General features: G+C 38.7%; 1 protein-coding gene across 1 annotated transcript; it reads right to left on the bottom strand.

Annotated features, from left to right (window-relative positions):
• Positions 1-8492: 8492 nt before the first annotated feature.
• LOC122477191 (phosphatidylinositol-binding clathrin assembly protein-like) lies at positions 8493-25611 on the bottom strand. The gene is made up of 9 exons (XM_043570048.1): positions 25498-25611; positions 23697-23772; positions 23134-23236; positions 22880-22973; positions 22648-22759; positions 21681-21787; positions 20877-20918; positions 9677-9756; positions 8493-8845 (listed from the first exon to the last, which is right to left on the bottom strand). Exons 1-9 carry the CDS (start codon positions 25609-25611, stop codon positions 8752-8754), a joined length of 822 nt encoding a protein of 273 aa, XP_043425983.1. The 3' UTR covers positions 8493-8751.
• Between the last annotated feature and the right edge of the window lie 18 nt (positions 25612-25629).

The raw sequence follows: 25629 nt of genomic DNA, 5'->3' as shown, positions 1-25629 counted from the left end.
CACGAAAAGAATTCAATGGTAGCAGTTATGCATAAAAAAGTGACTTGAGTGAATACATTTTATTCTAAGCTATTTTAATAGTTTATCTAGAGAAAAAACTAGTATTCTCCCAGGGTGGTAGGTCGAAGGGGCACTAAGGTAAGAGGCAGAAGTGTTGAGTTCTGAGCCCCACGAGGCTATTCACTAGCTGTGTAACCTTCATTAAGGAACTTCTTTTCTTACTTGTAAAATGGGATTTATCTATCTTCTTTATGAATTAAAGTTATTAGGAGAATAAATAATACTAGATAGAGAATATTTTATATAAATATGATAATAAATAGAAAGAAAAGGAAACAAATGCTTATGTTCTTGTCCTAAAAGCTCCTGTTTATTCCATATTTGTCATTTGACTTATATAAGTTTAATTTTTATCTAAGTGATACACAGTTTAAAAAGTCAAATAATACAAAAAGATCTAAAACCAGAAACATCAGTCACCACTTCCCCTTCCCAAAGGTAGCCACTCTTTTCTTCATGGTATTTAAATCCATAATTCTAAAAAAGAATGTCTATACTACTATATCTTAATTGATAAGTTTAATTTAGAAGTTAGACACTATTGATTTCCTTTGGAAGATTTGTCATTCACACCATACCCTACTTCCCCTCCCACCTTTCCACATCTACATCTTTGAAACCTAGTATATATATATATATATATAGAGAGAGAGAGAGAGAGAGAGAGAGAGAGATGTGTGTGTGTGTGTGTACACCTTATATATGTAAATATAAAAACACTACAGAGGTTAATAGCCCTGACGCTAGAGCAAGACTGCCTGGGTTCAAATCCCACTTCAGCCACTTTCTAACTGTGTAAGGTTGGGCAAGTTACAGAATTTCTGTATCTCAATTTGCTCATATGTGAAGTGTGGATTCATTGCATTCATTCAACAAATATCCATTAAATATCTACTAGGTGCCAGACAGTATTCTCAGTGCTTAGGATACATAAAACAGATGAAAACATCTGCCTTCATAGAGCTTATGATCTAGTGGAAATAATAACTATCTCAAGTTGAAAGATTTTTTTTCCTGAAGACATCTCTCTTGGAGCTCTATATCCTTCTGTTCCAATCTAACCTGCTCTCTAGGCCAATTGTACAAATATCACCCTGGGATTTCCATTGTTGCTATATTGGGAATTCCTTCCACCTCTCACTTCAGTAGGACTCTGTTTCCCTGAATCCCATGTGTTCCTCTTTCTTAGTTTTCTGTTTTCTTGCAGCACACCTTGTAGGAGATTCCTGAGCAAAGGTGCATGGTAAGTCCTTTTGGTTTTTTTTGCATTTTTTGAGTTTTAAAAATGTCTATTTAACTGTTGCATTTGGTTGGGAGCTTGTCTGAGTACAAACTTCTAGACTAGAAATAAATTTCACTAAAATTTTTAACAGGGTGAAGTATTTTCTTCTAGCTTCCAGTGTTATTATTTTAAGGTCCAATGTTACACTTATTTCTGATCCATTGTTTGTGCTTCATTTTCCTCAATTCTTGACACTTTAACCTTTCAGTTAAATCCCTATAATATTATGATGTTTCAAAGTTCACTTCTGGACCTACCATTATCCTCTTTACTCTCTACCAAGATGAAGAAATCAAGCCTTATGACTTTAACCACCACAGTGTTTAGGGGTGCCTGGCTGGCTCGGTGGGAAGAGCATGTGCCTCTTGATCTCAGAGTTGTCAGTTCGAGCCTCACACTGGGTGTAGAGATTACTTAAAAATACTTTTTAAAAATCTTAAAAAAAATAACTACCGCAGTTTTTAGCTCTAGCTCTAATATCCAGACTTCTATGTCTACCTCTTAGATGTCTCATACATATTTGAAACATAACATGTCAAAAGAGAACGCTTGATTCAACTTGCCTACTCCAACTGTTTCTCCTTCAATCTCTCCCATCACAATACATGACTTTACTATCCATGCAGCAGCTCAAACCAAAAACTTAAGCAGCATCCCTAATCCTTCTTATTCTGTCAACTCTACCTTCGAAACATGTCTCAGATGCATCCACTTTTCATTACATCGCCTCTACCACTACCATCCCACAGTAGGTGTTTCAGACAGCACACTCCAAGAAAAAAAGGAGTCTATGTAGGTAGCGTAATTTTTAAATATATTCCTAGATTTTATTTGTGAATCCAACCAGGAACCCATGATGCATCGGCAGATCTGTAATTCCTTTTTTAAAAATTTATGTGGTGTTTGCTCCATGCATGTTTCCGCTTCTTGGATGAATTTGTTTATATTTTGCTTGGAAATCAATTTACTCCAAATTTCAAATATGCTGTTGCCACAGCGCTGCATAAAATATTCGCTTTTACTTATTTTAATCTCGTCTACATCTGTGGTCATGTCAGCCCTCTCAATTTCATGTTGTTACACTTTTACATTTTCTTTTCTGTTTAGTCATGGGAGCTTATTTTATTAGACTTTAAAAAGAAATAATTTTTGCATTTATTTTTGTTTGCAATTTTACTAATTTGAGCTTTTATCTTTATAAATTTTATCTAATATATTTTTTATAATTTTATATAGATTTTCTTAAGACAAAAACTAAATGTTTATTAATTTCTCTTTTTTGGCAATGATGAAATTTTCCTCTGAGTTTAGCTTTCAACAGTTTGATAACTTTCCTTTGGCCTTCCTCTTTGGCAAAGTTATGGGCTATTTATTTGTTTATTTATTTAAATTAAAGTTAGTTAACACACAGCATAGTATTGGCTTCAGGAGTAGAGCCCGGTGATTCATCACTTACCTATGACACCAACTGCTCATCCCAACAACTGCCCTCCTGAGTGCCCATCACCCCTTTAGCCCAACCCTCCACCCACCTCCCCTCCAGCAACCCTCAGTTTGTTTTCTATACTTCAGAGTCTCTTATGGTTTGCCTCCCTGCCTGTTTTTATCTTCTTTTTCCTTCCCTTCCCCTATGTTCATCCATTGTGTTTCTTAAATTCCACATGAGTGAAGTTATGATACTTGTCTTTCTCTGAGTTATTTCATTTAGTATAATACACTCTAATTCCTTCCATGTTGTTGCAGATTGCAAGATTTCATTCTTTTTGATCACCAAGTAGTACTCCATTGGATATATGTACCACACCTTCTTTATCCATTCATCAGTCAGTGGACATTTGGACTATGTTTTTAAACTTATAAATAGTTAAGATCCATGGTCAACTTTTTATTAATGAGTTATGATTTCATTAGATTATGACAGAATATAGCCTGTAAAATTCTGTAGTTTTTTGCCAAGGTGTGATTGCTTTGAAGAAAATGAACATTCCGTGTGTGTGTGTGTGCGTGCGCACACTCAGGTTTATTATTTATTATGCATTATTCAAATTCCTCTATGTCCTTACTCACGTTTTGCTTACTAGATCTATCTAATAATGAAAGAGGTGGTTTGAAATCACTGCTTATAATTGTATTTTTCTTAAATTCTCCATGTATTTCTAATAATTTTTGTTTCATGTATTTAACTTTGTGTATACACAAAATAGTGCCTCCATAGTGTCTTTTATCATTGTAATGGTATCCCTCCTAATCTGTGTAGTGTTTTTAAACTTACATCCCACAGTATTTGTTGTTAATATTATCACTTCTGCCTTCCTTTGGTTTTCATTTGCCTGCTTTTGGAAGTTTTTTTGGCTGAAAATGTAGGGATTCACTCACTGAAGTAACACTGATTATCTTAAGATGCCGAGAAGTTCCAACTGGTGGTTTTACAGCCTTTGTTTAATAAAATAAAAAATAAGTATTAGTCACTTGAGTCTATATAATAAAGAAAAGAACCAAGAGTACAAAACCACGAGGAATGTCAATGTTTAAGACATGCTTAGAAAAACAGATCCTCCAGATGAACCATTGAAGGGATTGTCAGAGGGGTAGGAGGAGAACTGTGTAATATATAATATGGTACACTTTCACCAAGAACATCGCCTACGAAAATTGGGATAGTATATAACAAATTCTCTATATTAATTATTGAAGGAAAAAATTCTCATATTATAGAGTTTTTTAACAAATGATTTCTATATCGAATCTAAAATAATTACTTTTTTGGTTGTTATTCTCATGAGTCTCTTCCTCTAACATGTATGTTATTATTGGCTGTACTTTTTAAATACTAAAATCTTACTTGTTGACTGGACTTTCTCCGAAGTTAAGATCTGTTTCATAAAACAAACAAATTTCACATTATTTTTGTATAATTTTTCTTAAAATAAATTTAAATATGAATATATGTACATATATATATAAAATATTAATTTAAAAATAGATGCTTACTTCCTGCAAGGCTAGCAGGCAAGCCATCCAGATTGTTTGCAATGGTTTTTCCACCTTGCCGTTTGGCTCCAACATGTTTGCGGACTTGTGAATATAATGTTTGTTATAATATATCATATAGGGAAAATAATCTGAAAATAAGAAACAGAATTAGATGAAAACCTAAAGCAAATTTATATCAACACAGTAATGATATGTATGTACCTCCCATTACAAAATAATAGCACATAAAATTATTAGGTTAATGACTATAAATAAAGTCATGTTAAATTACTCATTAAATACATTTTAATTGAGCACTTCCTAGATACCATACTCAGTGCTGAAGATACAGTGAAGAAATAAGAAAAAACTCCCTGCCTTCATGCAGCATATATTCCATTGGAGACAAAATAACCAAGGTAAATGAAGCATATGTTAGCTTGTGGTAAGTGCTAAGGGAAAAATATCAGAGAGAAAGGTATGATATGTCGGTAGGGGAGGGGTATTTAAATTTTAGATAGGAAAAGTTCACTGAGAAGGGGACTTTTAAGTAAAGACCTAAAGTATATGAAAGTAAACCATGTGCATCCAGCAGAAAGAACAGCATGAACAAAGGCCCTCAGGAATAATAATGAGGCAAATGTGTCTGAAGTTAGAGTAATCAAAGGGGTCAGAAAGGCAACTGAGGTCCTTGTAAAGAATTGTAAGGACTTTGCATTTTACTCTGAGGCCACCATCTTAGGCCAACTTCCCTGAGATGGGGAAGCCACTGGAGAGATTTGAACAGAGGAGAGACATGATCTGGTTTTTTGTAATGTTTGTTTATTTATTTATTTATTTATTTATTTAATTTATTTATTTTGAGAGAGAGAGGGTGAGTAGGGAAGGAGCAGAGAGAGAGGGAGAGAGAGAATCCAAAGCCAGTTCTGCACTGTCAGCACAGAGCCCAACGAGGGGCTCAATCCCATGAACCATGAGATCATGACCTGAGCCAAAATCAAGAGTTGGATCCCTAACCGACTGAGCCACCCAGGCACCCCTATCTGATTGGTATTTTAATGAGATCACCCTGTTATGTAAAGAAGGACTGCAGGGCAAGGGAAGAAGCAGGGAGGTGGTCTGAAAGCCCTTGTGGTGGTACAGGTCAGAGATGATGGTAACGTTAACTAGGGTGGTAGCACTGGAGATAGTGAGAAGTGGTCAACATTTAGATATATTTTGAAGGTAAAACCAACAGGTTTGCGGTAGAGTATCAGAAGCTTAGTTTTAGACATATTGAGTTTTAGAACCCTACTAGACAATTCAAGTGAAATCACCGAATAGACACTTGGATACCAATTCTGAAGTCCAAGAGAAATGGCTGTAGCTAGAGATACTAATTTGGGGGTCCTTATCACGTAAACAGTGTTTAAGGCCTTGAGCCTGGATGAGGTCATCTAGGAATGAGTAAGTATATGTAAAGAAGAGAAATGAGGATAAATCAGTAAAAAAAAAAGTCTAAAAAGGAGCCAAGAGTTACATAAGAAGAAAACCAATAGGTAAACTTAAGAAAGTGTATCAAAGAGGTGGGAGTGATGAACTGAGGGGACCCAACAAGATGAAGCCTGAGTAATCACCATCAGATCTTGCAATGTGGAGGTGACTGATGACTTTAATAAGACTCATTTAGTGGTGTACGAGCTAAAAATAGTGCTTAATGTGGTTTATGAGGAAATAAGGGAAATGTTCACACATGATTCTTAGGAACTGTATGAACAAGTGGACAAAATAATCAATGAAGATACAGAGGATCTGAAAAAAACACAATTAACAACTTCAGCCTAACGGACATACACAGAATACTGTATCTACCAACAAAAGGATGCGGTTTTCCAGTGCACATAAAACTTCTACCAAAAAGAAAAATGATTACATGCTGGGCCATGAAGGAAGTATCAACAAATTCCAAAGGACTGAAATTACAGCGAAGGTTCTCTGACATAACGCAACCAGGCTACAATTTAGTAGCAAAAAAAGATCATTAGAAGATCCCCATATGTCCAAAAGATACATGGAAAGATGCTAAACACCACTCATCATCAGGGAAATACAGATCAAAACCACTATGAGACACCACCTCACACCTGTCAGAATGGCTAAAATTAACAACTCAGGAAACAACAGGTGTTGGTGAGGATGTGGAGAAAGGGGAACCCTCTTGCACTGCTCATGGGATTGCAAACTGGTGCAGTCACTCTGGAAAACAGTACCAATGTTCCTGAAAACATTAAAGATAGTACTACCCTATGATCCAGTAATCACACCACTGGATATTTTCACAAAGAATACAAAAACACTAATGCAAAGGGATATATGTACCCGTATGCTTACAGAAGCACTATCTACAATAACCAAGCTATGGAAGCAGCCCAAGTGTCCAGTGATAGATGAATGGATAAGGAAGGTGTGGTTTATCTATACAATGGAATGTTATTTGACCATAAAAATAGAATAAAGTCTTGCCATTTGCAATGACACAGATGGAGGTAGTGAGTATTATGCTAAGTGAAATAAGTCAGTCAGAAAAAGACAAATACCTTATGATTTCATCATATGTGGAATTTGAGAAACAGAACAAACAAAGGACAAGGAGAGACAAACCAAGAAATAGACTCTTAACTCTAGAGAACAGACTGATTGATGGTCGCCAGAGGGGAGGTGGGAAGGACGAATGGGTAAAATAGGTGATGGGGATTAAGGAGGGCACTTGTGATGGGCACCGGGTGTTGTATGGAAGCGTAGAATCACTATATTGTACACTTGGAACTAATATAACACTGCATGTTAACTATACTGAAATTAAAATGAAAAACTGAATTAAAAAGATCCCCATTCCCCATATACATGAAATTTTGAAATGCACTTCTAAGTAACACATGGGTCAAGCCCTGTTCTAAGCATTCTACAGGTATTGATTCATTTATCCTGAGAGCAACCTTATGAGGATCAGGAAGCTGAGGTACAGAGAGGTTAAGTAGTCTGCCCTAAGTCACACAGTCTATGAATGCTAGAGTGAAATTTGAACCCAAGCACTCTGGTTTCATGGCAGGTACCTTTAAACCATTGATTTGAGAGAAAAAGTGGTTTAAGCTGCTCATAGGGTTGTCAGTAGAATCGGTTCAAGCAATGAGGGTCAGGCAACCCATAGGCCTTTGTAATAGCGTAGTAGTAGTTCCCCATTCTCCCTACCCTTGACTTGGAATTCACATTCACATCAGACTGAATCCACAGCTTGTCAAATACTATATTTAACTGTCTTGTAACATCTGTCATAAGTGCTCATGACTCCCGTAGGGACTCAGCAAAGTAGTCATTCTTTTGGAGTATACTATACAAAAATGTGCCACTTTTGCTATAATATGGTTTCATTCAAAGGACTTATTATGTTCCTCATAGTTTTGGTCAAACTTACCCATTCAAAGTGCAGAAGGTTTGTCCATTAAGAATATATGTACAAAAGAAAAGCAAAAACATTTAAAATGGATACAGTTTAAGTCTTCAAGTTAAATTAAGAACTTTAATTCGAACACATATAAACCCTATGATAATATAGCTCATTATTACTGGATTTGTGACTAGAGGATTAAGTAACATCATTGAAACACAATCACCCATTAAAAAAACAGAATATGGCTGATTATGAACTGTCATGTGCCAGTAAATGTGTAACAACCAGCTCTCCAAGAAAAACAAAAGGCCTGTTTTGTAGTGTTTGTCCATTTCTGTCGTGTAAATACTTCCATCATGGCCAATTTCAAGTTACCAATGTGACATCAACCAGCTTGCAAAATTCCTGAAAATTCAGCAAACTACCTAAGTATGAGGCAAACTAACCTTAAGAGGTTACAAAGGACTTCCATGTTAAGCGTAACAAGGTATCACACTGTATGTGTTTCTTTGTTAAATTTATCTTTTAATTAGTAATTGTTTACATGTACAAAATTCAAGTTACAAAATTGTGTACAATGAGGACTCTCCCACCCATCCTTTCCATGAACCACCAAGTTCTTGGAGGCAGTGCATTTTATTCATTTCTTGTATATCTTTCCAGAAGTATTCTTTAAGAAATTTACAAACATATATATCCTTTTTTCTGTTTTAAAAACAAAGATGGGAGTATACTATACTTTGTGTCACACCTTGCTCATTTTTTATTTAACAATATATCTTGGAAATATTTCTATTTCAATACATAAAAACAAGCCTCTTATTGTATTGGATATCCCTGTTCATATATCATTTCACAATCCTGAATATATGCATTGAATAAATTCCTACAAATGAAACCACTTGGTCAGAGACTGCTTCAGGAGGAGGCAGCACACATAGTAGGTGGTTAAGCAGCAGAATAATTAAAGACTCTAATCCTGTTCTCAGTGATTACTGACATAATCATATTATCGAGTTAGGTTACCTGAGAACCAAGCTCTGCTTGTTGAAGTTTTCACAACTGGATTATTTGGGATGGGGGGAACCAATGCGCGCTGAAGACTTAAAAGATTACAAGAAAAATGAGGCATACTGGAAAATAAATAGAATCACATATATCCCACCCAGCTGAGCATACATTTCCTTAATTTAACCATCTATCCATCCATTAATCCATCCATCCAACTATATACTAATTATACATCTGTGATAAAGAGAATAGTCAACAGACTTGTTGTCTAATACAATGTGATAATATAAGTCAATTATAATCAACATAACCTAATAAGTGGAATGAATGAATAATACATGATCTTTATAGAAATTCTGAAAAATACTGAAAAGTAAAAAGAAAAAAAGAAAAAATTGAAATCAACCATAATTTTTCCAATCAGAAATAGCTAACAAACATTTGAAGCATTATACCTCAAAATGTGTATTATTTAATTTGTGTATATACACACATATACAGAAGAGTGCAGGTCTGTGTGTATGTGCATATATGTGTGTATACACACACATGTCTTGAATGTTACTATGCACGCTGTTTTGTGGATAAGCATTAAATCATTGTCTACAACAGTTATTCTCACTAGGGAAGCCTCTAAGGGAGGAAAACAAATTCTGCAAAAGAGGGTTTGTTCCAGTCCCAACTTCTGAGTTTGAGACTCACTCAACATAATAAAAGCTGTTCCCTTGGGAAGCATGTCAGACTTGTGGAGAGTATGGAATCCCATAAAACACTGAAAACCTCTATTCCATTTAAAACTGCTACATAGTGTTCCAGCAGGTTCAAAGCCCATGATTTACTTAGTCACTTCCATGTTGTTAAAAGGAAGGAAATTATTTACATAGAAACAAAATTAATTTATATTAAGGCATTTATTAACTTACCTGTAAGGAGGAAAACTGTCATTTTTCTCTTCCAAAGAAGCTAAATGCTGTTTTAGGGCTTCAAGTAAACTGTAGGGTGCCTGAAGATCAAGTTTTTGTGGAAGACTTATTTTCTGATAGTTCTTAGCAAATCCATACTCTCCTACATCATAAAAAGGTTCTGAACAAAAACTAAGACACCTATATAGCAAAGGTATTAAAGGTAAATACAGATAACCTTTGAATAATGTGGGGGTTAGGTACACAGACCCTTGTGCAGTTGAAAATCCATGTATAACGTTTGACTCTCCAAAAAGTTAGCCACTGATAGCCTACTATTGATTGGAAGCCTCACCAACAATATAAACAGTTGGTTAATGTAGATTTTGTGTGTTATACATATTATATGTTCTATTCTTACAATAATACCTAACTTTCCTTAATTTTTTCAGTATTTCTAGGTGATGAAGTTCATCCATGAGTTTTTTCAAATTGCTGCAAATCTCCAAAAATTTTTCCAATCTATTTATTGAAAAAACTCCACATATAAGTGGACCTGCATAGTTCAAACCCATGTTCAATTGCTACAAGTAAATTCATTATGAAAAGCAGCATCTTGGTGGCAAATAAGATTTTCAAACTATGCTTTTATGTACATTTTTTTAAAAAAAAACGACAAAAGGACTGGTAAAACATCTCTCTCTTTTGGGGAAGACATCAGACTTGCAATCATTCATTATTTTTGGTTCCTTCATGAGTCACCAAGTCACTACATAAATTTAAGTAAAACATTAAGCCTAATGGACAAGAGGGAGAAAGGGAGAGAAGGAAACAGAGAGAGAAAGAAAAAAAAGGGAGAATCTCACTCATATTAGCACATTCAATCATGGTTTTTGGTCTCTGCTGAAATGTCACCTCCTCACCGATATAAAATAGTAGCTACCAATAGTCTCTTTACCCTCACTATGTTTTACTTTTCTTCACATCACTTACCTTCACTGAAACTATAGGTTTCTTTCTCTTTTTTACATTTTATTTATTTTTGAGACCAAGAGAGACAGAGCACAAGTGGGTGAGGGGCAGAAAGAGAGAGAGAGAGGGAGACACAGAATCCAAAGCAGGCTCCAGGCTCTGAGCTGTCAGCACAGAGCCCGACACGGGGCTCAAACTCACAGACGGTGAGATCCTGACCTGAGTCGAAGTCAGACGCTTAACCGACGGAGCTACCCAGGCGCCCCTAGGTTTCTTTCTATGTATGTTTATTGTCTGCTCTCTTGCAATAGAATATGAGGGTTTGGCACATAGTAAGTGCTTAATTAATATTTGCTAAATGAATGTGGATACATCTTTTCATTCCCAATCCCCATTAAAAATGGAAAAAGTGTGCTTCTTATATAAGATCTGTTCCCAAAGGAGTTTTACATAACCCACCATTTCTCTCCTGATCCAATCACTCACTCTGAAGTAAGTTTACTGATAAACTACTACAATACATTAGACCCTAGGGATACAGCCAAGAATCTGGTCCCAGGCTTCATGACCTGGGAAGCTCCAGTCTATAGATATAGGGGAGGAGAACTATCAAAGAATCACACGAATAAATGTAAAATCAAAGTTGTTAAAAGTACTATGAAAGAAGGGTACATGATATTCAGCTAGCGTTTAAGTTGTGGAATCTGATCACGTCAAGGAGGTCAGAGAAGCAAGTCCTCCTGAAGAAAGCAACAGGTGAGTTGAGATCTGAAGGATCTCCAGAAGATAAGTAGGGTAGTAGAAGAATGAGAATCGCAGGTAGAACATGTGCAAAGACCCTGGGAAGGTCACATAGCACAGAACGAGAATAACCATGCACCATGTTGCTAGAGCAGAGAGCAAAGGGAAATGTGGGGGAGATGAACCTGGAGAGTAGGTAAGGATTCAACAATGGTGACCACTGGAGGACTTTTTTTTTAATTTCTTTTTTTTTAATTTGAGTATAGTTGACACAGGATGTTACATTAGTTTCAGACATACAACATAGTGATTCACAAGTGCACATGTTCTGCTATGCTCACAGTTGTAGCTAGTATCTACCACCATGAAATGCTAGCACAATACAACTGACTATATTCCTGTGTTGTAGATTTTATTCTTGTCACTTATTCATTTCATAATTGGAAGCCTGTATCTCCCACTCTCCTTCACCCATTTTGACCCTACTCCTACCACCCTCTCCTCTGGCCATAATCAGTTTGTTCTGTGTATTTACAGGTCTTTTCTGCTTTTTGTTTATTTACATGCTGCCTGATTCCAAACTATATTACAAAGATATAATTAAAACAGTGTGGTATTAAGTTCAGACACATGGAAGAATGGGACAGAATAGAGTCCTTGAAAAAAAATACATATATATATTCTGCAAGCTCATACATGCAGACAACAAATTGGTGGTCCCCAGAGGTGGCACTGGAGTGAGGGTCAGAGAAATGGGTAATTTTTAAAATTTAAATAAATTAAGAAAAAAAGAGATTACTCAATTTACCTAACTATATACCAATGTTTGCTCTGTTTCTTCTTATTTTTTAATGTTTATTTTATTTTTTTCAATATATGAAGTCTATTGTCAAATTGGTTTCCATACAACACCCAGTACTCATCCCAAAAGGTGCCCTCCTCAATACCCATCACACACCCTCTCCTCCCTCCCACCCCCCATCAACCCTCAGTTTGTTCTCAGTTTTTAACAGTCTCTTATGCGTTGGCTCTCTTCCACTCTAACCTCTTTTTTTTTTCCTTCCCCTCCCCCATGGTCTTCTGGTAAGTTTCTCAGGATCCACATAAGAGTGAAGCCATATGGTATCTGTCTTTCTCTGTATGGCTTATTTCACTTAGCATCACACTCTCCAGTTCCATCCACGTTGCTACAAAGGGCCATATTTCGTTCGTTCTCATTGCCCTGTAGTACTCCATTGTGTATATAAACCACAATTTCTTTATCCATTCATCAGTTGATGGACATTTAGACTCTTTCTATAATTTGGCTATTGTTGAGAGTGCTGCTATAAACATTGGGGTACAAGGTCCCCTATGCATCAGTACTCCCGTATCCCTTGGGTAAATTCCTAGCAGTGCTATTTCTGGGTCATAGGGTAGCTCTATTTTTAATTTTCTGAGGAACCTCCACACTGCTTTCCAGAGTGGCTGCACCAATTTGCATTCCCACCAACAGTGCAAGAGGGTTCCCGTTTCTCCACATCCTCTCCAGCATCTATAGTCTCCTGATTTGTTCATTTTGGCCACTCTGACTGGCGTGAGGTGATATCTGAGTGTGGTTTTGATTTGTATTTCCCTGATGAGGAGCGACGTTGAGCATCTTTTCATGTGCCTGTTGGCCATCCGGATGTCTTCTTTAGAGAAGTGTCTATTCATGTTTTCTGCCCATTTCTTCACTGGGTTATTTGTTTTTCGGGTGTGGAGTTTGGTGAGCTCTTTATAGATTTTGGATACTAGCCCTTTGTCCGATATGTCATTTGCAAATATCTTTTCCCATTCCGTTGGTTGCCTTTTAGTTTTGTTGGTTGTTTCCTTTGCTGTGCAGAAGCTTTTTATCTTCATAAAGGTCCCAGTAGTTCATTTTTGCTTTTAATTCCCTTGCCTTTGGGGATGTGTCGAGTAAGAGATTGCTACGGCTGAGGTCAGAGAGGTCTTTTCCTGCTTTCTCCTCTAGGGTTTTGATGGTTTCCTGTCTCACATTCAGGTCCTTTATCCATTTTGAGTTTATCTTTGTGAATGGTGTGAGAAAGTGGTCTAGTGTCAATCTTCTGCATGTTGCTGTCCAGCTCTCCCAGCACCATTTGTTAAAGAGGCTGTCTTTTTTCCATTGGATGTTCTTTCCTGCTTTGTCAAAGATTAGTTGGCCATATGTTTGTGGGTCTAGTTCTGGGGTTTCTATTCTATTCCATTGGTCTATGTGTCTGTTTTGGTGCCAATACCATGCTGTCTTGATGACGACAGCTTTGTAGTAGAGGCTAAAGTCTGGGATTGTGATGCCTCCTGCTTTGGTCTCCTTCCTCAAAATTACTTTGGCTATTCGGGGCCTTTTGTGGTTCCATATGAATTTTAGGATTGCTTGTTCTAGCTTCGAGAAGAATGCTGGTGCAATTTTGATTGGGATTGCATTGAATGTGTAGATAGCTTTGGGTAGTATTGACATTTTGACAATATTTATTCTTCCAATCCATGAGCATGGAATGTTTTTCCATTTCTTTATATCTTCTTCAATTTCCTTCATAAGCTTTCTATAGTTTTCAACATACAGATCTTTTACATCTTTGGTTAGATTTATTCCTAGGTATTTTATGCCTCTTGGTGCAGTTGTGAATGGGATCAGTTTCTTTATTTGTCTTTCTGTTGCTTCATTATTAGTGTATAAGAATGCGACTGATTTCTGCACATTGATTTTGTATCCTGCAACTTTGTTGAATTCATGTATCAGTTCTAGCAGACTTTTGGTGGAGTCTATTGGATTTTCCATGTATAATATCATGTCATCTGCAAAAAGTGAAAGCTTAACTTAAACTTTGCCAATTTTGATGCCTTTGATTTCCTTTTGTTGTCTGATTGCTGATGCTAGAGCTTCCAGCACTATGTTAAACAGCAGCGGTGAGAGTGGGCATCCTTGTCGTGTTCCTGATCTCAGGGAAAAAGCTCTCAGTTTTTCCCCGTTGAGGATGATGTTAGCTGTGGGCTTTTCATAAATGGCTTTTATGATCCTTAAGTATGTTCCTTCTATCCCGACTTTCTCAAGGGTTTTTATTAAGAAAGGTTACTGAATTTTGTCAAAGGCCTTTTCTGCTTCGATTGACAGGATCATATGGTTATCTTTTCTTTTATTAATGTGATGTATCACATTGATTGATTTGCGAATGTTGAACCAGCCCTGCATCCCAGGAATGAATCCCACTTGATCATGGTGAATAATTCTTCTTATAAGCTGTTGAATTCGATTTGCTAGTATCTTATTGAGAATTTTTCCATCCATATTCATCAGGGATATTGGCCTGTAGTTCTCTTTAGTGGGTCTCTGTCTGGTTTAGGAATCAAAGTAATACTGGCTTCATAGAATGAGTCTGGAGGTTTTCCTTCCCTTTCTATCTTGGAATAGCTTGAGAAGGATAGGTATTATCTCTGCTTTAAACGTCTGGTAGCACTCCCCTGGGGAGCCATCTGGTCCTGGACTCTTATTTGTTGGGAGATTTTTGATGACTGAATCCATTTCTTCGCTGGTTATGGGTCCGTTCAAGCTTTCTATTTCCTCCTGATTGAGTTTTGGAAGCATGTGGGTGTTTAGGAATTTGTCCATTTCTCCCAGGTTGTCCAGTTTGTTGGCATATAATTTTTCATAGTATTCCCTGCTAATTGTTTGTATCTCTGAGGGATTGGTTGTAATAATTCCATTTTCATTCATGATTTTATCTATTTGGGTCCCCTCCCTTTTCTTTTTGAGAAGCCTGGCTAGAGGTTTGTCAATTTGGTTTATTTTTTCAAAAAACTAACTCTTGGTTTCGTTGATCTGCTCTACAGGTTTTTTAGATTCTATATTGTTTATTTCTGCTCTGATCTTTATTATTTCTCTTCTGCTGCTGGGTTTAGGCTGCCTTTGCTGTTCTGCTTCTATTTCCTTTAGGTGTGCTGTTAGATTTTGTATTTGGGATTTTTCTTGTTTCTTGAGATAGGCCTGGATTGCGATGTATTTTCCTCTCAGGACTGCCTTCGCTGCATCCCAAAGTGTTCGGATTGTTGTATTTTCATTTCCGTTTGTTTCCATATATTTTTTAATTTCTTCTCTAATTGCCTGGTTGACCCATTCATTCTTTAGTAGGGTGTTCTTTAACCTCCATGCTTTTGGAGGTTTTCCAGACTTTTTCCTGTGGTTGATTTCAAGCTTCATAGCATTGTGGTCTGAAAGTATGCACGGTATGATTTCAATTTTTGTATACTCATGAAGGGCTGTTTTGTGACCCAGTATGTGATCTATCTTGGAGAATGTTCCGTGTGCACTCGAGAAGAAAGTCTATTCTGTTGCTTTGGGATGCAGAGTTCTAAATATATCTGTCAAGTCCATCTGATCCAATGTATCATTCAGGGCCCTTGTTTCTTTATTGACCGTGTGTCTAGATGATCTATCCATTTCTGTAAGTGGAGTGTTAAAGTCCCCTGCAATTACCACATTCTTTTTTTTTTAATTTTCTTTTTCAACGTTTATTTATTTTTGGGACAGAGAGAGACAGAGCATGAACGGGGGAGGGGCAGAGAGAGAGGGAGACAACAGAATCAGAAACAGGCTCCAGGCTCTGAGCCATCAGCCCAGAGCCCGACGCGGGGCTCGAACTCACGGACCGCAAGATCGTGACCTGGCTGAAGTCGGACGCTTAACCGACTGCGCCACCCAGGCGCCCCTACCACATTCTTATCAATAAGGTTGCTTATGTTTGTGAGTAATTGTTTTATATATTTGGGGGCTCCGGTGTTCGGCGCATAGACATTTATAATTGTTAGATCTTCCTGATGGATAGACCCTGTGATTATTTTATTATGCCCTTCTTCATCTTTTGTTACAGCCTTTAATTTAAAGTCTAGTTTGTCTGATATAAGTATGGCTACTCCACTGGAGGACTTTTAAGCAAGGGGTGAAGTGATCACGTTTGTACTTTGCAAGTTACCAGATCAGCATTCTGGTTGCATTGTGCCAAACAAACAGCATGGGGCAGAGTCTATGGTGGCAGAGGGGTTGGAAGTGAGTGATGATGGAAGTTTAAGCTAGGATGATGGATGATGGTGTGGTGGCAGAGGTGGGTGTAGATGGCCACTGACATGGCAGTTGGAGGAGGGTTTAATGAAGGAACTGTTTGCAGAGATGTAGGCAGGGGAAGGAACAATTCTGCCAAGAAAGGGGAGTGCTATCATTGATTATAATGGTACAACAGATATAAAGAAGGGCAACAAACACATGGGCCTGAAAATAGAGGAGCTGACAGAATGAGGCCACCAAGCAGAAATCTGCTCAGAGGGATTCTCCCGTTGGGCCAAAGGTGGGGACCAGTTCCTCTCCTGAGTACAGAAGAAAAAGAGAATCTTCCCTTGATGGAGCCTACAGGCACTTCAGCGGTGGGAAAACCAGGAAGTCTGGGGCTTAGGGTGAACCTCAAAGGTTCGAATATACGAGATGGGCAAGAAGGGACAATGGGACACCCAAAAATGAACAGAGCGCTGCCATTTTCATTAGGGCAAACACACAGTGGCCAATGAGACAGTGTTTCTGGTTCATTCAGTCAGTCATCCACTGAATATATAACAAAATAACTAACAAAGAATACATAAAATAACAAAATAACAACAGTTATCACTACATTTGAACAACATTTTTTTGGAAGGACTCGTTTTCATCTGAGTTGTTTTCAGACAATTCACTGTGAGCTGTAAATCTGTGGAAATGCCGCTGCCCAAGGTGACAGATATAAGTAGCAGAACATTGCTCAGAACTACTGAAAACTTAACAGGCACCAAGGTGCTTTACAGTGAAAGGGCAGGTATGAATCTGTAAGACGTCTTTTGTGAGGCACGCAGTTACCCCCCACCCCCCAACGGCACAGAAACACTGTGGCGAAGGCAGGAGGAGAGAGCATCCAGGTACACGTGAGAGTGGAACCAGCCGGTCGGTGTTCGAGTTTGTGTCCCCGGAGCTCTGATGAGGGATGTGGCCCAGAGATGTATGTTTGAACGAGGCTGGTGTGAACTAAAAACGCAGACAGCACAGACCTCGCACGTGAGTTTCCGGGAGTCACCCCGAGCAGCAACGGCGCAGAATGGGTGAAAGATGAGGGCCACACACAGACACAGCAGCCGGCCGCTCACAGGAGGAGGCTCTGTGAGCCCCAGACGATGTCAAAATCAAGACAGAAAGGATTCGCTGAGCAAACGAGCGAGACCTCCTTTTCAGAAGACACAAGGGTTTCAGTGAGCCCGCACCTAATAGGTTGGCATCCGTTCACATGAAGTAAAGACTGATGGAGGCACGAGGAGAAGCTGGCCAACCTACAGTCACAAAGGAACACCTGAGGACCTCCGAGGGATCCAGGGACACACTGGCTAAAAACGCCCCTTGAAACCGTGCGTTGTTTGGAGTAGACCTGTCTCAAGGAGACCAACTGTGGTGGGGCCGAGGTGAGACTGACTTAATGCTCACCTCCCTAGCCTCCCTCCCCCCCCCCTTCCCAAGGAGCGCTGCATTTCACTGCACTCCAGGGTTTCCAGGACACCCAAGACAGCACGACGTCATGGGAGCAGCTCTGCCAACTCAGGGCCATGACAAATGACTTTCTGTACTGGCTGAGGGTCAGGGGCCAGGGTACTGATAAGGAAGCTCTCCCAGAAAAAGGAGCTGATTTAAGGAGGAAGGAATGAAGATCTGCAAGAAAGTTTACTAACAAAGACCTTCACCTGCCTTCTGCAGCCACTCCCATAGCCATGCACTTTGTTTTTGATTTGGGGGTCCTGAGAACCAGAAGTGAGGTAAGGAGGAGAGACTGGTTAGTCCAATGGGAAATGTGGACCTCTATCCTAGGGCTCCTTCTGTCTGATATTCCCCTTGGAGCTCTGACCACAGGTGGTGAGCACTGAAGGAGGCCAAGGCCAAGAGGCCAAGTCCAGGCCAGTTAATGCTTCTCTGTGCCCTCATGACGGCCAAGCTGCAGCTCTCAGCAAAGATCCCTTCTCACCTCCACCACCTCCCTGAAGGAACTGAGGTTAATGTAGACAAAAATCAGAGGACTGCATTTTGGGAGATAATCTAGTCATGCTTCTGTAGTCTTCTCCAGGAATTCAGGAGTTGGCACTGTGTCTCACTCATTATGGCTCCTTCTTCCTTACAGGGGTCAAGCATGTGTTTTTGAGTGAATGTTGATTGATATCCACCAGTTATGGTGACTTTGGGCAATGATATCCCATCTTCTCCCCTACTCACCCAGACATTGTCACTTTTTATCTGTTCTGGCTATCTGACTTCTCATTCAGGAAGCTGTGACTTATTTCATCCCACAGTGGGGTTCAATGTCTGTGCACCAATCCCCTTTGTACTTATCTGTACAGGAAGGAGTGCTTATGCTGTGTATACATTAGAAGACGCTTTTCTTTCCTTTAAAGGTTTATGAGAAGACATAAGACAGAAACTCCCTCCTTCTCTGCCACCAAACCTAACATTTATTTGTATCTGCAACCATCCTATCCTCGCCTCTTCCATCCTCTTACTGGAGGCCACAGGTGTGTCCACAGTGTTCTGGATCCAGTCTCCTCTCATCCCCTTGAGGACTTCAATCTACTACCCCTCTCGCCCCCTACATCTTCACCCTCTCTCTCTTCACATGCCTACTACCTGTGCCGGGCACTGTCTGAGTACTTCACCTTCCTTTAGTCCCCACGAAGGCAGGTCTACCACACCAAGGTCAGGGACCCGGTTGGGAAAAAGTAAGAGCCCTAACTTATGGGATAGGGAGAGCTGGGTGGATGGCCATGAAAGTAGTTAAAGGCCTAGAGGCCAGGAATGGGGTGGGGGAAGATTGCGATGGGGCATGTAATTTGTGGAGGGGAGGTCTTTGTGTCAGAAATGGCCTCCACCTGCCTTCCAGGCAAAATAGTAAATAAAAAACACAATCACCTCCCAGGGTGGCAGAAAGTAGTGCCAATCTTAAAAAGGATGCAGGGGTGATGAGTACTCCATGACTACTCCATGTAGTTCACCATTATGGCCCCCAAAACCAGTCAGGCCCTGGAGAATGACAAACTACAGCATAATCAATCAAGTAGTAATCCAATTGTAGCCACAGTTCCAGCCACAACAGTTCTTCTGGTAGAGGTGGGTTAATGTAGTCTCAGATACATGGTGTGACACTATAAATCTGGTGAATGTTCTCCTACCTATTGTCGTCAAAAGCATTGATCAGAAAGAGTTTGTAGGCATGGAACGGACAACGGTATACTTTTGCAGTTTTGACCTAGGCTGTGTTAGCCCTCAACAGTCTGTCATAATATGGTCAGAAGAATTCTAGATCATCTGGTTGCCCCTCAGAAAATCATACTGATCCACTTATATCCATGATGTCATGCTAACTGGATCAGATGAGCAGGAAGAGGCCAGTACAGTGGATAACCCCAAACACTACATGCCCTGCAGAGGGTAGGAGATAAAGCTTACAAAGATTCACGGGCCTTCTACTTTAGTAAATTTTGAGTTCTGGAGACAGCATGTTCCAACACCAGGGAAGAATGCTCTGGCCCAGATCCCAGGTGACCTGGCCACATTAGTTTGGGGTCCAGAGCAGGAAAAAGTTCCGTTGCAGGTCCAGGCTAGGCCAGCAGCCCTACTGCTCGAGTCCTATGGTACACGCGGGACAGAGCACAGGCAAAAGGCACATGCAGGCTGCTCGAGCAGGTGGCCAGACCCTTGTTTCACCCACACTTGCTCCATTGCCACCTCTACCTCACATCCCGCCTGTTGCCGTGTGACAGATTCCTGATGATCAGTGTCTAGGAAAGGAAAAAGCCTGAGTCCGTTTAATTCTCATGATACTGCTACAAGAAAGACAGTAGGATTATACCCATTTTGCAGTTGCATAAATGAGGCATGGAGAATGGAAATGAGTTGCTTAAGATTCCAAATATTCCAAATATTCTGCTGTTTCCACTGCCCATTTAAAAAGCAAAGTCGGTTAAGTGTCCCAACTCCTGATTTTGGCTCAGATCACGATCTCACAGTTCATGAGTCTGAGGCCTGTGCCTACATTGGGCCTGTGCTGACAACGCGGGGCCTGCTTGGGATTCTCTCTCTCTCTCTCTCTCTCTCTCTCTCTCTCCTTCTCTCTCTCTCCCTCTGCCACTCCCCCACTCAAGCTTTCATGCATTCTCTCTCAAAATAAATAAATACACTTAAAATTTTTTTTAATTAAAAAAAAAAAACGTGGTCTAGCTGTTATGAGTCACCATTTAGCACTCAGCAGGGAATGGCCTGTTCAGAAAACACATGTCTATGTATGTATGCATGTATGTGTGCATGGAAGTCATGCGGGAGTGAAAATACACACGTTAAGTTTATGGCAAAGGATGGAGTCTCAGATGATGATTGATACAATAAACACACAAACATAAGGACAAAAAAGGTCATTTAAACCCACAGAAAAGATACACTGACCTGTGTAAGATATGGAATGTCTTTCTGGTCAACTCCGACTTCCTGAATTCACAAACGTAAACATTAAAACCGGGAGAGGCAACAAAGAAAAGTAAGTATCAGACCAATGTGCACACAAAAGAGAAAATACCGCTAGAGCATGAATGCCTTGCTGGGCTAGTGCCTAGTTGATCAAGCAAACCATGTCAAGCTAAAGTATGCCTTATATTCATCCTAAGGATAAACCTATAAAAGAAAAGACTTGCCAGATAGTGAATTTTTGCTCTTCTGGAAAGAGCCAGATTGCATTTTGGGTATTATACACATGTGTTCTCATTTGTCAAGTACTCAGAGATCAGCTGCTATGCATATTGTTGTGGTTTTGGCTTTGGGTTTTTTTTTTCCCCTGCTTTGGTTTTCAGAAGTTCAACTAGTTATCCCGCGTGGGTTCTGAATGTCAGGGCAAACGTGGGGGTCACCTCCTATGTTTGCTTCTTCAGCTCATCACTGACCTGTGCTACCTACTGTCCACTGCCTGGAAAGATGTCTATCACGTGAATTTGGCCCAGTGTTGGAGTTGTTTCCGGTGGGAGGATAAGCTTGGTAACACTTATCCTCATGGCTACAAACAAAAATCCTTGAACTACCTAATTTTAGTGTATAGTTTTACTGTTTACAAAATAGTTAAAATTCTACCAACTTCTGTGTGTGTGCGTGTGCGTGTGCATGTGCGTGTGTAGTGGGGAGGGGGGGTCCCATTATACCAGATACTAAACTGATACAGAAACCAGCAGAAAAGCCATGGATAGGAACAGATTTCTGTACCTCTGCTACTTTCAGGAACTCTGCCAACCTGGTTGTTCTTGCAAGGAACTTGGTGCAAATATCCAAGCTTTCCTTGCACTGGCTTTTCCTCATATCAAAATACTTGTCTAAAAACGAAAAACAAATTTATCATGAAAGAGCCGATATCACAGCCAATTTCCAGTTACACTCCACTCTGATCATTCTTTCTTAAGCTGAATCTGTATATGATTTTAACTTGTTCAAAAACAATTCTAGTTTTAACCCAGTTATTTTCTGTCTTGGCCAGCAGCAACACTGGTCGATCCATATAAGCAACAGATTTTTATGAAGTAAGTACCACATGCCAAACACTAATGCTGGGAAGATACAGATAGTTTAGTTTAATTTCTCTAACTTTCAGTCTGTAATCTTATTTACTAACATCACAATCGGAAGCTTTCTGAGGGAAGGGGCTGTGTTTCCTATTCTTTTATAACTGTACAAATGTACTAGATACTTCTTCACTGTAAGAAAAATCTCAAATTCTCATCAATGAAACTTGGAGAACACTTCATATGAAATAGATCATTCATTAGGACTAAATTAGGGCAGAAACTTCTTGGAAAGCATAAGAAGTATATGCTTGTATATAATAATAACAATTGTTATAGGCTATATCTTCCTAGTAAAGTCAAAATGGTGTGATATGACCTTGGTGGAGTGGGCCTTAATGTGTAATGTATAAATATGGCAATCCATGTTGATTCCCTGGTAAATTTCCCAGAAATATCAATTAGCACTTATATAACAACTATAAAGTTCTGTGGCTAATTAGTCAAGTAATTTTTATCCAAAAAAAGCAATATAATGTCTCATTATTTAAAACTATATATGACCTTGAAAGGATCTTCTATTTTGAATCTAAAACAAATATGAGTCTAAATGTAGACATAAAAGGTTTTTAACAGTTTATATATTTTTAAGCAATGTTTATTCCTTAGCCTACCTAGCAGATTAAGGATCCCCTCATTATAGGCTGCAAAGAGGCGAAGAGAATCCTTAAAGAGAAGCATGAAAGCAGCATGGATTATACCATTCGTTAACTGGTCAGGATTTGCCTGGAAATTAAATCAAAGACTAATCAGTTACCACCACAGTTTAAAATAATTCCTTCTCCCACCTACTGGTAAACAATGCCATTTACCAATATGTTCAAAAAGGATTTATAAAGCTCTTACATTAAAATTAAGAAGAGCATCAAACTGAATTTGAATAACTGGAAGAGTGTTTAGCAGCTGTTTTGTATCCATAGTTCTCATCATACCATCCATCCTGTAAAAGAGAAGAGAGATTCATAATATCAATAATTAAGAGTTTGAGAAGCACAGTGACATCAGCATCGCAAAATAAAGCTGTGTTTTTAGCCAACTACATATCAGAACACTTATGTATTTCAGTATTTCTTGCTTACAAACGAATGATATTTACTGACCCTCTCCTGGCTTTGGTGATGTCAGATGTGATCAGTCTATATGCGAGTGACTTCTCATTCAAGTACCTGCTATATCGCCTGATGAAGGTTGACATAGCATAGCCTAAAAATGAAATATTTTATCATTTCCAGTGTAATCAACATTAACCATTTACAATGTATGTCAATAAATGCCGAGACTTCTCATTCCACATTCATCCATATACCTCTATGATGTCTTTGAAGCACAAAAGCTAGAATGGACCTTATTAATGATCTAGTCCAATATTCCTCACACTTTCTGCTAAAGGTTATTTCTTATTTCCTCAAAGCCTTGAAATCACCTCAGGATGTAGTGTTGATAGTGACATTTCTGAATCGAGGAAGTAATTGAACTTTATCAGGTTTTTTTTTTTCACATTTCTACACAACCATTGGAAATTCTTAGCATTTTCCTGAAACTCCCCATCCCATTGTCACCATCTGTCCCCAGCCCTGCCCATGTTTTAACCAGGCATAGTTTTCAAAACAGAGCTCCCCCCGTCTTGCCACATGGAAATATTTCCATCAAAAAATCATCTTACCTTCTAGCGCACTTTTATCCAGGAAGTTGTGTAAAGTGAACAAAGAGCTTCTAGATGCAAGATGCTGGATAAAACGCTGTCAAATGTACAAAATTATAAAATTAGCTTCTGTCCACAAGTAGAGCTCTTTAACGAGTTTATCATTGTGGATGCATCTTTAACACAATTCTATCATATAGCTTCTATCTATTTCAGGAGCGCTGATTAAGGTGAACGTGATCACATCCTGGGCTGCGCAGCCTAAGAATATGCAGTGCTGCCAACTCTCCCAACGAAACAAGGGCTTAGACGTTGCAGCTCATGCGAATACACGCTCTTTTCCACCAGGACTTTCTATCTAGCCATTCCCTCCTTTCTGAGTTTGAGAAGTTTTACTTAATTCCAGAATGATTTTAATAGTGAATATTAAACTTTTTAATAACTTAATTTTCAGAAAAATATAATCTGATACATCTGTGGACCTCACTACCCAGAGATGATAACTGCTAACTTTTTCACAGAACTGCCTCAAGTCTATTTCAAAAATAAGAAGAAGTATATTATAAAGTAAAAAGTGCCCTTTGCCCATCCCCAAGTTCCATTTCCTTTTCCTCCCTGGAAGTAACGAGTATCATAGTTTTAATCTTTATAGTCTATTTTCTTTATAATTTCAGATATATTTGTCCCAAGGGTAAATATTAAGTATTTTGAAATTTGCATAAATAATATTATATTTAAATATCATTCTGCAACCTACTTCCTCTCTGAGCATGGTTTTTCAGATCTAGCCTTGTTGGTATACATCCACTTAATTTTATAAACACCTCATTTTAGTTATCTGTGCCGTACTGATAGAAATTTACCTAATTTCTACTTTTCAATTATTATAAATATGCTACGAAAAGTGGATTTGCTGGGTCACTGGACTTGGCATTTTCAATTTTACTAAACACGTCTCAATGCTCTCCTCCCCACAGTCACAAACTCTAGCAACTAATATTTATATATCATCCACTGATGCTGTCACACATTTAAAATGTTGCTTATCTGAGCATGTTCTCAGATGGTCATCAGCCATTCTGGTTTCCTTTTCTATGAACTCTCTGTTCATTTGTCTTGGGAACTATTCCACTGTAGTGCCTTTTTCTTACTGATAATGTATTCTGATTATTAATCTTTTGTCTGTAATGTATATGTTGGAAATACCTGATTCCAACTTTATGGCATCTTCCCTGCTCAAATGTCATAAACATATTCTTCCACATTTTCTTTAATTTTAAATGTTAGTTTTTTGCATGCATAGACATTTCATTCATGTGGAATGTATTTTCGTATATTAGGGTAAGATAGAGATCTCGTTCTATTTTTTCCATAGGTTGTTATTTCTACCAAAAGGCTTTATTTTAAATTCTATACTTTCCCCCACATTTTTAGTGCCACCAAGCTCTGATAGAAGTATATGGTTCTACTTCCAAGCTCTTTATTATGTTCCACGTAGATATATTCCTTTTTTATCAATACCACACTGTATAATTAGTCACTTTATAGTGTTTCAAGATCCAGTCAATCTGTAAATCCTAACTTTTTAACGCAAAGCTTACTGAGACAAAATGTTAAAGTAGAATAAGTAATTTCACGTTAAAGAACAATGTCAGTTCTGTAAAATACAAAGAGTGTTTGTATGTGGGGAGAGGTGGACCAGTGTTGCAAAGTAAAAGATAGCAAGCCTTGACAAACCAAGAATATTTTGCCATTGGGTACTGACAGTCCTTTGAGCTAACAGGAAGGAAATGATTACCCACTGAATACACAGCACGCTCACCTCATTTCCATGAACCATGAGGTGATGCACAGTGACCAGGGCTTTAAACACTACCACCCAGCTGCTGCTCCTGGCCTTCTCAGAAAGAACATCAGCCAGATGTTTAACACTCATATTTGTTTCGTTTACGTA

Source organism: Prionailurus bengalensis, chromosome X (assembly GCF_016509475.1).
Source record: "Prionailurus bengalensis isolate Pbe53 chromosome X, Fcat_Pben_1.1_paternal_pri, whole genome shotgun sequence".
Lineage (NCBI taxonomy): Eukaryota > Metazoa > Chordata > Mammalia > Carnivora > Felidae > Prionailurus > Prionailurus bengalensis.
The sequence above is the reverse complement of the archived record's forward strand: the minus strand, read 5'-3'. Positions and strand labels throughout refer to the sequence as shown.

Excerpts from the sequence above, each read along its gene's own strand:
- LOC122477191 (XM_043570048.1), bottom strand. The coding sequence starts at position 25,611 with ATGAGTGTTAAACATCTGGCTGATGTTCTTTCTGAGAAGGCCAGGAGC. Across the intron at positions 22,760-22,879 it reads ATGCTCTTCTTAATTTTAAT|GCAAATCCTGACCAGTTAAC; the intron begins GTAAGAGCTTTA and ends TTTAATTTCCAG. Across the intron at positions 20,919-21,680 it reads AGTTCCTGAAAGTAGCAGAG|GAAGTCGGAGTTGACCAGAA; the intron begins GTACAGAAATCT and ends TTGTGAATTCAG.